We start from the raw sequence: 18,356 nt of genomic DNA on the forward strand, positions 1-18,356 counted from the left end.
TGTGATGTGTGTTTTGAAAGTAACTAACTCTGATCCTGTGCTAAAGTTATATTACAATGACTTATACTAGGTGATGCTATACATTTAAAAATCTGTTTTCTGATGGGCTCCTGGATTTATCTTTTTTTTTTTAACCTTTCATTAGTACTGATAATACTTTGCACTCATTGACAATTGCAATACAGAATATGGCATCCATACTAGCCAGTTAGTCTGCTGAGAAGAGGGTCATCATTCTCTGATAAAAGATGGGTTTTCTTTTAATTTAACATCAGTGAATAAATCAGCTGTCAAGAAATCCTATTGATTACCACAGAATTCATGTGGTGTAAGTATTGATTAAAGATAAAGGGGTGGAAGAGTGAGGGGAATGAAACTGGACTGCCAGTCAGAAAGCAATTTGTTTCATGACAATAAAGCAAAGTGCATCATTTTAAAAACAAAAGCAAACATACTCTTATTGATAAACTAGTATTGGTTGGTTCATGTATGCTAAGTACTTTATCAAATTCCTACTGAAAGTCAATGAAAAGACTCCCATGGGATCCCTTCAGGCTCAAAGGGGAAACATTTGCTCAGTGGCAAGTTAGTAGAAATGTGTCATCTTTGGAGGAAAAAAAACAGATCAAAATATTTCAGAGAATTTCAGCATACTTGTGTGCGTGTACAGGACTGGAGTGGGGCTAAGGATTCAGTGTGTGTTTGTACAATTTAGAGGATTTATTATGTACTTTATTAACCTAGAGAATTGTTCAAGTATTGAACAAATCTCTCTTTTTCTATTAGCAGCCTATATAGCATATTGTTTAGGGCATTAGAGCTACAGAAGCTGGAGCTGCTGGTTCAAGACAACAGAAAAACTTTACTTTTTATTTATGTTAAAACTGTTTATTCAGTGGAGGAGTAAATAATGGCATTTGTATGGATTGCTGTATTTTTCACTGCTTCTTTGAGCAAACTAGATATAAGGTAAAAATTTCAAAATGACACTTAAGCTCCTTAGTGCCTAGATCTCCTTTGAAAATAGAATTTAGGCTCCTAAATAATATAGGCACTTTAGAAAATTGTATCCAGAGGCCACGTCCGCATTACAAAGTTTTGCGGACAAAAGTTATGTCGGCCTACTGCCAACGCAGTTAGTATATCATTTGTGCACATGGATACTTTAGCTCCTGGCTTCCGCACAACTTGTATTCACATGGAGTGCTTGTGTCAATGCACAGTGCAGTGCACCATGGGTAGGTATCCCAGTTGCAACCCACTACCATACAGCGCAATGTCTTTTGGGTAGTTTTGGCAACGTATGGTGAGGCAGAAACGACTCACACAGTGATAACAGGGAGCAAGGGATCAACTTCCCATAAGGCAGTGTTCTCCATCCCATAATGTCATCTCTATCCCATAATTTTCACACTATTTTGACTTTCCCATGAACCTGAGCAGAACTTATCACTGTCTGCCTCTATAACAGAAGCGTGGAGCCTGCACAGCTCTGCACTATTGTCATGAGCTTTGCAAGCAAAGGACACACCTTCCTCTGGTATTTGCAGAGCCTCAAGAAGAAACACAGGTAACATGACAATTTCCTGATGGTCACAAGTATCAGAGGAATAGCCATGTTATTTCTTTTAATTTAACATCAGTGAATAAATCAGTTGTCAAGAAATCCTATTAATTACCACAGAATTCATGTGGTATAAGTATTGATTAAAGATAAAGGGGTGGAAGAGTGAGGGGAATGAAACTAGACTGCCCGTCAGAAAGCATGTTAAAAACAATGAGGAGTCCAGTGGCACCTTAACAACTAACAGATTTATTCAGGCATAAGCTTTCATGAGTAAAAAACCAACTTCTCTTCCTCATGGTCAGTTTGTTGTGGAACATAGCAAAAACCAATTCAGGTTTGTTGGTGTCGTTCACAGACTTGCTCCAGAAAGTGGGGCACTGCTTATGTGCCTGACAAACAAGCACTGACTGGTGGGATCAAATCATAGCGCAGGTTTGGGGTGACAAGCAGTGGCTGCAGAACTTTCACATGCACAAGGCCACATTCCTGGATCTGTGTGCCAAGCTCATCCCAGCCATTCAATACAGGGATGCCAAACTGAGAGCTGCACTGACAGTGGAGAAGGAAATAGTGATTACGTGGAAATTTGCAACACCTGGATTGGTACTTGTCAGTGGTAAGTTTGTAGTGGGAAAATCCACTGTGGGGACTGTTGTCATGGAAGTGTGCAGGGCTATTAATCATCTCCTGCTACGCAGGACTGTGACTCTCAGTAATGTGCAGGACATTGGGAATGGCTTTGCAACTATAAGATTCCTAAAATGCAGTTGAGTGATAGATGGCACAAACATCCCCATTTTGGCCCCAGACCACTTTCTCACACAGACTATATCAACAGAAAGGGTTACTTTTCCATGCTTATGCAAGCGCTGGTGTATCATTGGGGACGCTTCACTGATATCAATGTTGGCTGTTCAGGGAAAGTGCATGATGCTCACATCTTTAAGAACACAGGACTGTTCAGAAAGCTACAATCAGGGATCTTCTTTCCTAACTGCCAGATTACCACTGAGGAGATTTTAAAGGTCAATAGTGATCTTGGGGGACCCAACCAACCCCTTACTCCCCTGGCTCATGAAGCCATACACTGGCCACATCAACAGCAGAAAGGAAAGATTCAGCTACAGGCTCAGTAAGTGCAAAATGACAGTTGAATGTGCTTTTGGTAAATTGAAAGGGCACTGTTGTTGTTTATTCAGCAGATTGGATCTCAGTGCGAAAAATATCCCAATGGTTATAGCTGTTTGTTGTGTCCTGCATAGTATTTGTGAAGCAAAGGGAGAAAACTTGCAATAGGGTGGAGAGTGAATGTGGAGCAGCTGTTCATTGAGTTTGAACAGTTAGACACAACTGCTATCAGACAAGCTCAGTAAGGATCTATGTGTCTTAGAGAGGCTTGAACAAGCACTTTAATAGCAAGCCACAGTAATATGCTGTGGTGTACTCTGCTCAACCTGGGGTGGTTTTTTGGGGACCTTTAGGAATTGTGTGGTGCTTGCACATCTGTGCATATATCAGTGACAGTTCAACTGTTACTGGGGGGGATTACTGAACATTTTTGATGACTACAGTGTTTGGCGCTAATCTGAGAGTTGTGAGTGTACAAAAGCACTACTTTTACTGCCGGCAATCATTATACATCTTGTTGTGTAAACTAATAAAGATGAATTACTTTTTAAACAAAAGCACTTTATTCACTTAGCTCCAAAAAATACTGAAGATATTAAAAGTAAATACATTACGGCTTAAAAAATTTTTAGGAACCATAATTAAGACTGCGAGTTGGTCATGGAACTCATAAATTCCGTGACTTTCCATGACCTTCATGACTTCTGCAACCACTAGTGCTGACTTAGGGTTTGCCCGGCAGTTTGTGTGTGTGGGAGGGGGCTCAGAGCTGGGGCAGGGGGTTAGAGGGCGTGTGGGGGAGCGCTTACCTTGGGGTGGAGGGCTCCCTGGGTCCACTGGTATGGCACTGCATCTCCTAGGCAGAGGGGCCAGGGGGCTCCACGCACTGCCTGCACCCACAGGCCCCGTCCCCGCAGCTCCCATTGGCCATGATTCCCGGCCAATAGGAGCTGCATAGCTGGCGTTTGTGGTGGAAGCAGCACGTGGAGCTCCCTGGACCCTCCGCCACCTGGGAGCTGCAGGGACATGTGGAGCCAGGTAGGGAGCCTGGCAGCCCCGCCAACCCCCTCCCTCTCCCAGCATCAGCAGGGGTCCCAGGCCATGCATTGCTGCCCGCCTGCCCCCCAGCAACACCAGGTGTCCCAGACTGCACACCACTGCTCGCCCCATCCCCGGCACCAGCGTGGTCCCAGGCCACCTCCACTGGTGCCCGCTGGACCACACACACCCCCAAAGCACAGCGGCCCCCTGCCCAAGTTTTAGTTAGGGGTATGTAGTAAAAGTCATGGACAGGTCACGGGCCATGAATTTTTGTTTACTTTTCGTGATCTGTCCATGACTTTTATTAAAAATAGCAGTGACTAAAACATAGCTTTAACCATGATAAATAAACCAGCGGAAGGAACATTGATGTCCATTATAGCTACAAGTATATCACTGTGGCTCTCACAAGTCAGTGTATCTGAAGCTGTGGTTGTCCATGCTTTCCCCCCGATGCCATGAGGAATGCTCGGGGAGGGAAGCACTATACTACAGTTCTCCACAGATTGTAATGGGAGTCAAGCCTGGGATTGTTGAACCTGGAGGTCAACAAGAGTCTGCAGCATCTGCGTTTGATGTTGGAGAAGTTCCATTATGGTCTGGTGCATCTCCCTCTCCTTTTCCTGCCCCTTTCTCCTGTCTGCTCTTTCCTTCTCCATTCAGTCTACAGTATTCACTCTCTAGGCCCTTTGTTCAAGGTCTGATGCAGCATTGGCTTGAAAGATCTGGCAGAACATATCCTCCCACATCCTCTTTTCTCCTGCTTATCTGGGTTGGTCGTTCCACTGATGTAAATGGAGTCCCCCTCAAGGCCGCAATGGCTGCAGTTACAGATAAAACACACAAAGGTACCATTTCCAGAATAGTAGGAACAGAAAGCTAAACTTAAGGTTCAGAACTCCTCCGCCCACCTCTCTGCTCCCCTAAAGTATTAAACAAGATGAGCATTTTGACACTTCTGCTTTGGAGTTCCTGATCCCCGGTGCCACACTCAGCTCAAGCCACAGTAAGTATGACCTGCCATGGGTGAGGGAAACGAGGAGGAAATTGCTCGGTTGCCTGAAAGTATGAGTATAAGGCAATGGCACTGAATACTGGCACCATTTTCCACAGGTGGTGGTGGTGTTAGCTGGTATCTCATTCCTGAGAATGACAAAGGTAGAGAGAGGACTGGTGTTGCTGATATCACAAAACTGTCTGGGTCCGTATACAGCTAAGTGTACTGCTATGGTGCCTGCTGAAGTAATCACCACCTGACATGGGAAAGCATCCTACTCTGGAGAAGAAATAAGGCTGCTATCCTACGAATCCTTGTAGTTTCATTCAGGAGGATTCAAGGGATATCCTTTGTACATAAACTGCTCCACATGTCTGCCCCCATCCTCCTGCCTAACTCTCTAGAAGGGAATGAAAAGCAGCTAGCAGGTCTGCCTCTCTTTGTTGTAGCACTACCCCTTCTAGTACAAATAAATTAATGAAAAGTCAAAAGCTGTGTCCTTCTAATTTGGGGCACCATCCCTGTAATGGAATATTTATTTACACACTTACCCAAGGTTCCTTTCCCTGCCTCGGGCTCAACTGTGTTTGACTGGTGGGACTGGCTGGACTGCGGTAGAATCAAAAACAGGTCTTGGCTTGCCACACAGCTGGATTCCCCCAGTTGTCTGTCCCCAATACTTCTCCACCTCCTCCTCCTCCTCGCTGTTCATGGCAGGGCCCTGTGACTTGGGCTCTTTGGAGGTATCCATAGTGGTGTGAAGAGGCATGGGAGTATCTCTGCCACATATGGCATGCAGCTCATTGTAAAAGCATCAGGTCTGTGGCTCAACACCACATCAAATGTTGGCCTCCCTGACTTCTGGTATGGCTGTGGCAGATCTTTGGCCTTCAGGCAGCACTGCTGCTGGTCCCTGTCATACCCCTTCTCTGCATCCCCCAAACAATCTGCTCATAGATGTCGAAGTTTCTACAGCTGGTGTGGAGCTGTGTCTGCACAGCCTCTTATCTCCACAGGCCCAGAAGATCCAATATCTCCAGTCTGCTCGAGTTAGGAGCTCGTCTGACACGTGTAGCCAACATGGTCAGCTTGGCAGTTGCACAAAACAGCAGAGAGTAGATAGACGTGTGCTCACCAAATTGGATAACCAGGAATTTCCAAAATTTGCAAGAATTTTAAAGCGGGGGCTTCTGGTCTACATGACCTCAGGCAATGGACCTAATAATTGTGACTGGAGCAGTCAGTGTCAGGAATTCTGGGACAGGTGCTGGAGGACTCTTGGGTTTGACATGAGTTATGCAGTGTCTACACTCGTGCTGTGTCGACCACCATACATCGACCTTGGCTTAATGCTGCTCGGGGGCGGGGGGTGTTACTATGTCAGTGTTACCATGGGGCACTTATCTAGGTGGGAGACAAATTTAAATGGATACACATGCACAACTAGACCAACACAAAGTGACTTATGTTAACCTAACTTTGTAACGTAGACCAGGCCTTAGTCTTAAACCAACAACTCTTGGTACCAGAACTCAGGTGCCTTAACAATAGGTTACACAGTCCGTTAAGGGGAGCACAGGCTTTTTCAGTAGTTAATCTTTTAGGATAAATAACTTGTGTTTTATTATAAAACTTAAACATTACATATAAAAAATCATGGGTGGAGTTTTAAACAGCAAGGTCCACACCCCCTCTACCTTAGCCATGTGGAAGCTCATGAGAGACATACAGGTTGGACTAAGGTGAGATGTCTGTCTCTGTTGCTACCCCTCCATCCTGCCCCTGTGGAGACATATGGGAGACCCCTTTGCTCTTGTCTCCCATTTACCTGCTCTCTTGGTCAGGTGCCAGCTCCTGTTTAATATGAGCCACTCTGTGTGGAGCCCAAGTATGCCTGTAGCTTATACCAAAGCACTTAGGTTCTAGGATGAAATGGCACAGCATGGAAGTGCATCTAATGTAATGCAATAGTGCTACCAGCATGGGTCCCATGTTCACTCACTGCGGTTGTGCCATCTAGGTGTGTTGTGTTAGAAACAGTAATGAAACATGCAGACAGCTCTTGTAGCTTTGACCTTAAGAGACTGGCAGTAGCCGCTTGGGGAGTGGGGACAGGAATACTGGAGGATGTAATGAGTAGTTTGGAGGGTGGAGAAACTAACCAAAAGCCAGAAAGTATGGAAACCCACCTGGGTATTGGATCCTGTAGTCACAACTTAGGCCTTGTATACACTGCCACTTTAAAGTGCTGAAACTTGCAGCGCTCAGGGGAGTGAAAAAACACCCCCCCGAGTGCTGCAAGTTTCAGCGCTGTACAGTGGCAGTGTAGACAGTGTACCAGCACTGGGAGCCGGGCTCCCAGTACTGAGAGCTATTCCCCTTGTGGAGATGGGATTTTTTAGTCACTGGTCCCTGAGGCGTTAAATTCCATGGGAGTTCTTGTTTAAATGATGGCTGCGGAATTTGGCCCTACGTTTGTTCTCTAAGCCAATCAGAATGGAATAGGTCAATAACTTTACAGTGAACAGCTCCCTGTACTGCTTTAACATCTGTCAGGCAACATGATTAAATCTCTTTTAGTCATTTGGTATAATAGAAATAAATTCAGTGTCCCTAGAACTCTGTCACAGTCTCCTACTTTAGAAATGATTGTTGAAGTGAAGCTGAAACATTTATCTAGCAGCAGGAGGATATTATCCTTGCACAATGTTCTAGTCAATTGACATCTTTCATTAATTAGCTTTTATATCAAGAGATATTTCTTACAGAAGAATTCATCTTTTTAACAGAAGGGTGACCAGCTGCTGACAGTTGGATTTTGCCAATAACTCTATATCAAATAATATAAAATGGGCTTTAAAACATTTAGATTTCTTTCTGAACCATGACTGGATCTGGCTAATTTGCTCCTTTTCAACTATTTTGACCACAAGAAATAAGCCACTTACATGTGAATAAGTAAATACATTTAAAATATAAAAGTTGTTCTTTTTTAGTTTCCTCTTGAATTCAGTGCTAATGAAAGATGCTAAACTGTTAGCCTTGGAGACTGAAATATTCTCTCTCTCTCCACAGAATGGGGACTGCCAGTAAGAATACCAATTAGTGATAACTGGAACAATGGTTTTGATATACAGACACTTGTCCTCTAGGGACTGAACTAAGACCTGGTCTATATACAAACTTGTACCAGTTTAGTTATACTGATAAAAACTCCTGTGGAGACACTCTTTTTTCAGTTTGAGTTGCTTATTTAAGTTTATTTTAAATCTGTTCCTACCAATTTTCTCTAAACTGAAATAAGCCCTGCTTAAACCAAAATAGGTGTCCACAGAATCTTTTGACACTGCTCTTAAATAACAGATGCAACTTGGCAGGTAGACAAGCCTTAAGACTTCCCCTCATCTTGTATAAGATGCCAGACAGCCAACAAATGGAAGTGCTTTCAATTGCTACAATCTTGGGACCACATCCTGCCCCCTCTGAAATCAGTGTGAATTTTGCAGATACTGGAATGGGAGGAATGTGACCCTCAGCAGGACATGAGCTGATCCACCATAGAGGTGGAAGACTCCATATCTCATTAATTTCTGAGACAATCTTGTACCACCCCTTATTTTAAAGTCTATTTGGTAATCCTGTATTGTGTTTCACAGTCTTTGTGTCTTCTTTATTTTTCCTCTCCTTCTGCTCAGGACTCTCTTCCCTCTCCTTCTGACCTTGTCCATAGTGTGGACTTTCTGAAATTCTTCCATCATTACTGTACTTCCGTTGCAGCTCCATTGCATTGGTGCAAGCTGCTGTAGACTGGTTTCTCTCCATGTGCTGCTCAGAGCAGATGTAGAATTAGATGACATGGTGGTAAAAATCCTAGTGGCCTTACACAATTCACCATTGCTAGAATAACTGGAGATGCATAAGTGCTAGAGGAACCATGGGAGAGCATCAGAAAATCCTATGTATAGCTACAGATTCTGTGCTCAGAACTTCCTTCTCCACTCAGTATTCCCCCTCCTCAACCTGTCCTGTCTCTGGACCCCTTCCTTAGCCAATGCATATCCCTGAAGTACCTCCAGCACTCCTTCATTGGCTGTATCAGCTCTTTTTTGTTTTTATTTCTATTTTTATTCTTGTATCTTCTTCTTAAATTGTTATCTAAAGTGAATTTGGTGCTTGTGAGAGGTGCCAGATGGACAATCCTGGAAAATGAAGTCCTAATTTACTTACATATAAAAGGCTTCACAGACAGCAATGGTGCAAGCTTCCTCTTCAGTGACCCCAGCCTAGCATGCTTCAAGCCTGACATAGTTTGGAGTAGTTCACTCCCCAGGCCTATTGTATCCTTGGCCTCTTTGATCAGTGTTTACGGGGTGTGTGTTTAAGTAGATTTTCCATAAAGAAATGAACGTCTCAGTTTAATTTGCATTGAAAAGTTCAACTGGGATCTGCTTAATTATCCTGAGTAAAGTTGCAGTGCAAAAATCAACTCACCAACTCATCAAACTGCAGAAGGAGCTCCAGGGGGACACGTGTAGCTGCTTTCAAGTACAGAAACAGCTTTTCCTCCTTGGAATAATGAAGAAAGTGGGGGGGAGGGGGAGGAATTATTTTAAACTTGTAAAAGTATTGCTGTGGCTGAGAATATCCACTGGGTCCTGTAGAAGCCACATAAACCCTTTCTGGGTTGTTTTTTCAGTAGACAACAAAGCAAAATGACTAATCCGAATCTGGGAGGAGCAGCAGGAGAAAGCCATAGCAGGAGCCACATTTGAGCCATGGCAGCACTCATGATGGCAGGATCCACTTTCATGTTTGAGAACAGTGCTGCTGCTCTTCCTTTGTAGCCCAATCAGCCAGTTTTCCTTTTGCCCTAAAAACTCAGCTGGGAGATCCTTAATGTCACTGGTTGAATTTCTGAATAAAGACTGAAACTGCACAGGTAATAGGCCATTTGAGGAATGGCCATGAATAGTGCTCTGGAAATCTGTGGCTCTTTGTAGGGCACTAAATCCTGGTTCATTGAAGGTCATTGGGAGTTCTATCACTTGCTTCAGTGGAAGCAAGATCAAGCTGTAAGTGGGGAGAGATGCTGAGAGAGAAAATTGCTTTCCAATAGAAAGAGGGTTAAAAAATACCATGGGGAAAAAATGCACAGTGCTGCAATGTCTGAGCTTCAAATAGTGCAGAGGAATATTTGCTTAAACAGTTTGACCTAGAATATAAAGGGGAACAAATCATGGAAACATTTAAATTGGTTTTAGATTCAAAACTTCTTTTTACAAAACCTAAATTTGGACCAAATTTAATCCAAGAATGTCCCTTTGTAAAAGACTTTGTAAAGGCCCTTATAAAGACTTCAGGGCTGGTCTAGCCTGTTCTGGTGCTTGAACCATCTCCGCCAGCTCCTGAATAAGAAGGGCCATGCCTTCTCTCCTTGGTTCCAGTGAGAAGGCATGACTCTGACCCTACATTCTGGATCAGTGGTGGGTAACCTGCGACCCGTGGTCACTGGGAGTTATGGGGGGCCGTGCCCGCGGGTGGTCAACATCAGCAAAATGTCTTGCAGCCCGAAATCAGATTACCCTGATGGGTCACATGTGGGTTGCAGGTTGCCCACCATTATTCTGGATCATATTTCTAAAACGTATTGGGGATTATGATGTCTTTCGTGATAAAGTATTGAATCCCTCTACTGCCTTAGGGATGTGTATTCTCTAGCTCCATTCGGCTATGCTGCCTTCCCCCCTCCCCCCCTTGTCTTTCTTTTTTTGGGTGAAGGATCAGAATACTTGAAGTAAGGGAGATTTAGGACTTGTAAGATGCTGGGAAGGGAATGTTTGCAGGAAGGGTTTTGTGCCTAAAGGGAAGATCTAGATGTGAAGACATGTTGAGTGCAGGTGGGGAGGGGTGGGGGAAGACATGCTCTGTTTATGGGGGAAGGATTTTCTGGGCAACCATGGAGGAGTGGGGAACTTGGCTGATGCACTAGACTGGACTCTGAGCTCACCTCAGGACAGAAGTAAATTCTCTGAATGTTTTTGATGCTTCAGACTTGTAATGGCTTGTAATTTTTAGCTCGTTAGCACTTTTCAAAGTGCCAAAACAGCTATAACAAATGATTTCCTTTGTCTTTAAATAATTGAATTTGTACAGTGGTTTTTTATTGAAACTGATTTCAAAAGCAAAATTAATTAAATGATTTGTTATAACATTTTGACAGGTGCTTTTAGATATTGCTTCTATCTGAAACAAAATAGCAAAGAGAGGATTAGGAGGGCAGTCTTCAATCTTCTTATAAAATTCCACAGTAGCATCTGTGTGTAAAGACAAGACTCAGTGATCTATGGTTAACACTAATGACAACAAATTTGGATAAACCGAAAAGGTTTAAAGCACTATGGAAAAACTCCAGCATTCCTCCGCTGAGTATAGTGTATGAGGGTCCATGGGTCTGGAGCCCAGGGTTGCAGGGTCCTGGGCAACTAAAATCTATGTCACCACTAAGGAGCTAGATTTAGTAGCACCCAACTATTACTAGAGCGGTAGATATCACAGGAAGTATTGCCTGAAGAGGCCAGAGCTACAGAATTCTGCAGCCGCATGCCCATCAACTATTTAAACCAGAAGAAAAGGAGTACTTGTGGCACCTTAGAGACTAACAAATTTATTAGAGCATAAGCTTTCGTGAGCTACAGCTCACTTCATCGGATGCATTTGGTGGAGAAAACAGAGGAGAGATTTATATACACACACAGAGAACATGAAACAATGGGTTTATCATACACACTGTAAGGAGAGGAAAGGAGTACTTGTGGCACCTTAGAGACTAACAAATTTATTAGAGCATAAGCTTTCGTGAGCTACAGCTCACTTCATCGGATGCATTTAAATGCATCCGATGAAGTGAGCTGTAGCTCACGAAAGCTTATGCTCTAATAAATTTGTTAGTCTCTAAGGTGCCACAAGTACTCCTTTTCTTTTTGAGAATACAGACTAACACGGCTGCTACTCTGAAAACTGTAAGGAGAGTGATCACTTAAGATAAGCCATCACCAGCAGCAGGGGGGGGAAAGGAGGAAAACCTTTCATGGTGACAAGCAAGGTAGGCTATTTCCAGCAGTTAACAAGAATATCAGAGGAACAGTGGGGGGTGGGGTGGGGGGAGAAATACCATGGGGAAATAGAAAAGGAGTACTTGTGGCACCTTAGAGACTAACAAATTTATTAGAGCATAAGCTTTCGTGAGCTACAGCTCACTTCATCGGATGCATTTGGTGGAAAAAAAACTGGTTCCTGGGTTAGTGGTTCTGTTGTGTGGTGTGTGGTTGCAACCTATCCTTGCAACAAAGCCCGTTGCCAACTCTGTCCACATATCTATTCAGGGGATACCATCATAGGGCCTAATCACATCAGCCACACTATCAGAGGCTCCCTCACCTGCGCATCTACCAATGTGATATATGCCATCATGTGCCAGCAATGCCCCTGTGCCATGTACATTGGTCAAACTGGACAGTCTCTATGTAAAAGAATGAATAGACACAAATCAGACGTCAAGAATTATAACATTCAAAAACCAGTTGGAGAACATTTCAATCTCTCCGGTCACTCGATTACAGACCTAAGAGTGGCTATCCTTCAACAAAAAAGCTTCAAAAACAGACTCCAAGGAGAGACTGCTGAATTGGAATTAATTTGCAAACTGGATACAATTAATTTAGGCTTGAATAGAGACTGGGAATGGATGAGTCATTACACAAAGTAAAACTATTTCCCCATGGTATTTCTCACCCCCACCCCACCCCCCACTGTTCCTCTGATAGTCTTGTTAACTGCTGGAATTAGCCTACCTTGCTTGTCACCATGAAAGGTTTTCCTCCTTTCCCCCCCCTGCTGCTGGTGATGGCTTATTTTAAGTGATCACTCTCCTTACAGTGAGTGAGCTGTAGCTCACGAAAGCTTATGCTCTACTAAATTTGTTAGTCTCTAAGGTGCCACAAGTACTCCTTTTCTTTTTGCGAATACAGACTAACACGGCTGCTACTCTGAAACCTCTCCTTACAGTGTGTATGATAAACCCATTGTTTCATGTTCTCTGTATGTGTATATAAATCTCTCCTCTGTTTTTTCCACCAAATGCATCCGATGAAGTGAGCTGTAGCTCACGAAAGCTTATGCTCTAATAAATTTGTTAGTCTCTAAGGTGCCACAAGTACTCCTTTTCTTTAAACCAGGAAGTTACCCCAGAGAGCCATCTGAGCAACAACAGCTGTAGCTCACGAAAGCTTATGCTCAAATAAATTTGTTAGTCTCTAAGGTGCCACAAGTCCTCCTTTTCTTTTTGCAAACACAGACTCTGGCTTACTACTGCTATAGACATCATCACTTGCCCTGTCTTGCGCTTTACTCCTGCCTTTGACCACGACCCAGCTTGACCTAGGTACCCATCTCCTGACTCAGCTTGGTAACTAATCTTGGCTTCTGCTCTTCAGCCCCCGCCCAGTGGGGTCCAGCTGCCTAAACCCCAGCCATTACCAGTGCACTGTGTCTAGAGCTACATCCATCCAAAGAGCTTCTAGCAGGAAAGGAGCAATAAAATTGCAACACACATTGACAGGCAACAGAATGGTTCCCCGTGGTGAAAATATTAAACCAGTGTTATACACTGACCTAGAGGATGTCAGATCATATCTCCCTGTAGTGGCAGGCCCTAGGAAAGAGAAGAGCCTGCTACTTACTCAAAGTTAGTGGAGTTATTTCTGTAGCTCAGGGGGTCGAGGTTTGTGTTTTTGGTGCTGGAGGTGCAGGGTTTGATCTGCTCTAATATCTGTACTTTCTCTATAGGTACATATGCAACCACTGTGTATTGTAGCTGCAATGGGTGTTTCTTTGAAAACCTGAATTTTAAAAGTATTTTTTAAAATTGCATTTTCTTTCCGAGTAAATACGTAGAGCCCTGCAAATCCACAGATATCTGAGGATATAAAGTGGCTATCCGCAGACCATTTTTGTGGATTGCGGCTCAGTTGCAGATAAAAATTTTGCTCTATAAATATGCACATACTGACTTTTTATCATTAGTACTAATCACTGGAATCCTGGAGCCACACCTGAAAGCTTCTAGCATATGGAGAATGTACAGAGCTTCCTGCTTGCATTGGCACAGGAAGGAGTTCACTCCTGGAACAAGAAAGATTATTTTTGTGAAATGGAAACAGTATATTTTGTCTCCCGCTGCTTGCCAGCTGCAAACTGTTTACTCAGGAGAGGTGTTGCTGAGCTGGCAAAGAATATATAGTCATTGCTGAAGCTGGGAAGTAATTTAAGGAAGAGAAGACTCCATAGGTAGAGAGAAGCAATCAAGTTGTGTTCACACAGATTGTTTTATTGCTAGTGAGATATATAAAGTATAATACACAGCTATTATTGGGTGAGATAATGAAAGGGAAAACATCAGTTCACAACAATTAATGTCATAGCTGAGAATGCTAATTGTTAAATCATAAAAAACTAGAAATATTCTCCAGTATATTATTTCTTCCTATAATTTCAAATAGTTGCTCAAGTCTGGAGATAATGGTGGTTTTTCACATCTGGCTAAAATAATTGAAGATCCACCTCCATTTTGCCCCGAGGACTATAATCTCAGATCATGCATCCGATGAAGTGAGCTGTAGCTCACAAAAGCTTATGCTCTAATAAATTTGTTAGTCTCTAAGGTGCCACAAGTACTCCTTTTCTTTTTGCGAATACAGACTAACACGGCTGCTACTCTGAAACAGATCTGTGACGGCAATACATTTCAATTTCAGTGGTGATTATTTTATGAATGTTTCTAATGTCCTTCCTAAACTGCAATACTGTAGTGTTAAAGGATTGTGTTACATGGTATGTAACACAGTTTGATCCCATATACACATGCAGTTGTGTATATCAAATGTTATAAGATGGCTGAGAGATAGTATGTTACAAGAAGACCCTGCTATGAAATAACATTTGCTGTATAGAAAGACCCTTAAACTATGTAATCATATTGTTCTGTTAAATGTTCTATACACTGCTAGGTGCTCTCTATCCTAGGGTTTGAAACAGAGTTATTACTTTTCTAACAGGCAACACTTTAAATAGTTCTTATTAATCCAATCTGAACTCTTTATTTGATGTCCTCTATAGTGGATTGCAAAAGAGAAAAGGTTGTTTTCTGTGCCCCTTTTTCTGCTAAATTACCTAAAAAAAAATATATCTTCAGTCTTCTTTAAATATGCTTGTTTTTACTTTAGAAAAATCAGTCAAGTGTGTGTGATTTTTTCACTGATTCTGCTGGAGTACTTGTAGTAAATCTACAATTTGTATACTTTCATTAAAATGGTGGGGGATGTGAGATCTTTAACTAACCTGCCTTTTCTTCCAATTGCTTATCTAGGGGTTGAGTTAAATAGTCGGTAACAATAACAAGGAAAAACAAAAACAAAGAATTTTAAACAGAATAAAAATAACTCTCCTGTCATTTAACTAGTTTCTGTTTGCTTGATATCTCTGATATAATTCTTCTTCTAGTTTTTAAATTGTGCAAAGAGTCATCTAGGAAAAACAAAAAAGACAAATAACTGGATATCTAGTGATAGGAGGAGGAGAGGGAAGCATGCAAATGGAAAAACCTTTTTGGAGAGAAAAAAAATACAAGCCTTCTTTATATACCATAAAGAAGCAAAAAAAGGCACAACCCATCTCATTCCTTAGCTTCTTTATAGATGATCTGCCATATTTACAAAAGGCAGAGTTGCTGTGACTCATAGTAGAGAGGGCTATATATCAGAATTGGGTGTAGGGACGGGTAGGAACTGACATAAAATAAAGCCAATTCTGATTAGTGTGAGGTAAATGGAAAATACATTGTGCAATTTTGTAACAGGATTTTGATACCAAGTATAGCCTAAGAACACACATTGGAGCCAAGATGTACTGTTGGATTATATGCTCCCATGAGTCTAGCTGGTAGAGACTGCTGAGCAGATGTGCTTCATTCAGCAAATTTTCAGGTTACCCTTATTACATGGCTTCCAACTTGCGGACTAACACTATTCATATGGGACTGTGATGATGCCCTACTGCCAGAGAAAAGTTTGCAGCTGCTTTCTGCTTCTATAACATCTAAACCTGATGATTGTTCCACCTCGGGGGCCCTGCACGGCCAGCACAAAACCAAGCTGAATCTAGCCCGTGATAGTACAAAGTCAGCAATGATGTTTTGACCACAAGTATTATGCAGAACTGCTCTGAAGATTCTTGCGTTGTTTTAGTAGAGAGAGAAAGCAATTCTGATTTGACTGCAGGAATGGAAACTATGGGCAATCTGTTACCCATTTTTGCCATTAATTAAACCACAAAGAAGACTATTGATAAATGATAAAAATACACTTGTAGAACAACTGGAGTGTATGGTGGATAATTGGTTTTAACAAGTGAATAAACTAGAATGGATTCCACACTGTTTCCTATTATAATTTCTTTGAACTCTGAATCAGTATCACTAGCTGAATGACCTTCTTTGATCTAAAATTAATATGTGAGGCTCCTTTCTTAAAATAGCTCCAGCTACATCCTTCTCCACCCTCCCTCTGCCTGTTTCCATTAGATGGCAAGGGTCATTGTGTCTCCCGATAGTAAATAAGTACAGGGTTTTAATTTTTATTCCTTGCACATACTAGAATGTTGATCTAGGGGAGAATTTTATAAGTGTCTAATAAAGGGCTTAGGAGTACAAGTCCCACTGATTTTCAAGGGGAATTGTGCTCCTAAATCTCTTAGGAGATTTTTAAAATCTCCCCTCTAGTGAATTATTTCAGGGTTATGATCGTACTGAAATTTGTCCAGTTCTAACTTGAACCATATTGTCCTCAAACCTATTTTGGAACCCCTATGCATGGTATGACCCCTTCTGGAGCACTTCATATGGCATGACCTCTTTGGGATGCAATGTCTTGCTTGACAATCTTCTGAAACAAATCCTGGTTATGATTGACTTCTGACACTACTGAATTTAACAAAGAGCTTCTTTAATATACTTACCTACTACAGCAGTATAAGACTTTCAGATACCACGGTGATGGGATAAGAACCTGGATGGAGATTAAAAGTATTCTGTTCTTGCTTTTCAGTTCAAATGTGGAAATAGACTTTTTTGTCTTAATCATCTACATAATTCTTTGTTGCACCATATTTCTGCCCCAGTCTCCTCCAGTAGGAATTGTGGGAACTCAGCACATTTCAAATTTAGAGTATTTATTCTTGCAGGGAACTCCCACTGATGTGGAATGAGTATGGAACATTTAATAAATAGAAATTTTGCAGTTAACCAACACTGTGCAGCTCAGAGAGAAATTTTACCTTTGTAGTTTTGTCTGTGAAGGGATCTTTCATAATGGCCTATGGGAAATCCAGATTGAACACAAAACATAGTAAAATTATTTGGACCTCTGAGTAAGGGTTTACCAGACACCACTTTAAAAAAGAACAACAACAAGCCAATACCTCATACTCTACTTTTTGATTTGTTAAGTAATCAAACATGCCAGTTTTCTCTATTCATCCTGCCAAAAGGAATAAATGGATTAATGTGGTTTGTTTTGTTTTTCCCCCTTGGACTAAATTAAGTGAAATTTGATGCATTAGTCTCTGTAAAATAAGGTCAATTGAAAAAGAGTTGATTGTCCTTTTTATTATTGTTCTTTCTAGGTGTTCAGAGCCAACTGTAGGTTTCTACAGATAGTCATGGCAGAAGGTGGATTTGATCCCTGTGAATGCATTTGCTCGCATGAACATGCAATGAGAAGGCTGATCAATCTGGTGAGACTAACATGAGGATGCTGCTTTTTTTTTTTTCCTAGAGCTGACTGCAGCAATTGTATAATCACAGTCAAATAGGCTGCTACCGCCTCCACATGTTCTTTTAGAGTGACATCTTCTGGATTTTTAGCATGGTTTTAATTTAAATATTTACAAATCGCAGATGCAGATGATACCATTCTGTTTTAAGATATTTACCAGGGTTGCAGTTGAACAGCATATACTATATTTGCATAGCTACCTTCTGTACCCATTGACTTGTGTCAGTCAGTATAAAACCTAAGGCCCCAATTCTGCAAACACTTGGACTTCATAGGATGACACATATGTAACTTTCTCACATGCACAACATTTGCATGATTAAGGTCTAAATTTGGAAGAGCAAGACTGTAAAAATAAAAAAATGAAATAGTTGAGAGGCAGAATCTAGAAATGGTGTGTGTTTTTCCCAGCTCTGCCGCTGACTCGCTGAGTAACTTTGGGCAACTTGTTTTACCTGTCGGTGACTTTTAATTTCTGATCTGTAAAATGGGAATAATTATTTTTTCACCCATATTTGTAATGTACTTGAAGATCTGTGGAAGAAAACCATTTCATAAATACTTGTTCTAAATACTGACAGCTTTGAACTGTGTCCAGTTAGGGAAATATGGTTACAAGTTTAAATATAATTTGGCTATTTTAAATATTTTAAGATTACACTTATGCGCACACATACAATCTCTTCCTTTAGAGTAGACTACTTCCCCTTTTTCACTTTTGTAGGTTTATTTTATT

At 41.7% G+C, this 18,356-nt stretch overlaps 1 protein-coding gene across 2 annotated transcripts in view; it reads left to right on the top strand.

The window, feature by feature from the left end:
* Window positions 1-18,356, top strand: part of SMIM14 (small integral membrane protein 14) — a 100,317-nt gene that overhangs the window by 30,391 nt on the left and 51,570 nt on the right. For both annotated transcript variants that reach the window (XM_043513941.1, XM_038401062.2), the window contains exon 2: window positions 17,469-17,579. In XM_043513941.1, the coding sequence (XP_043369876.1) occupies window positions 17,505-17,579 (75 nt within the window). In that variant the 5' untranslated portion in view covers window positions 17,469-17,504. The remainder of the gene's footprint in view (window positions 1-17,468; window positions 17,580-18,356) is intronic.

This window comes from Dermochelys coriacea, chromosome 4, assembly GCF_009764565.3.
Source record: "Dermochelys coriacea isolate rDerCor1 chromosome 4, rDerCor1.pri.v4, whole genome shotgun sequence".
NCBI classification, from domain to species: Eukaryota; Metazoa; Chordata; order Testudines; family Dermochelyidae; genus Dermochelys; species Dermochelys coriacea.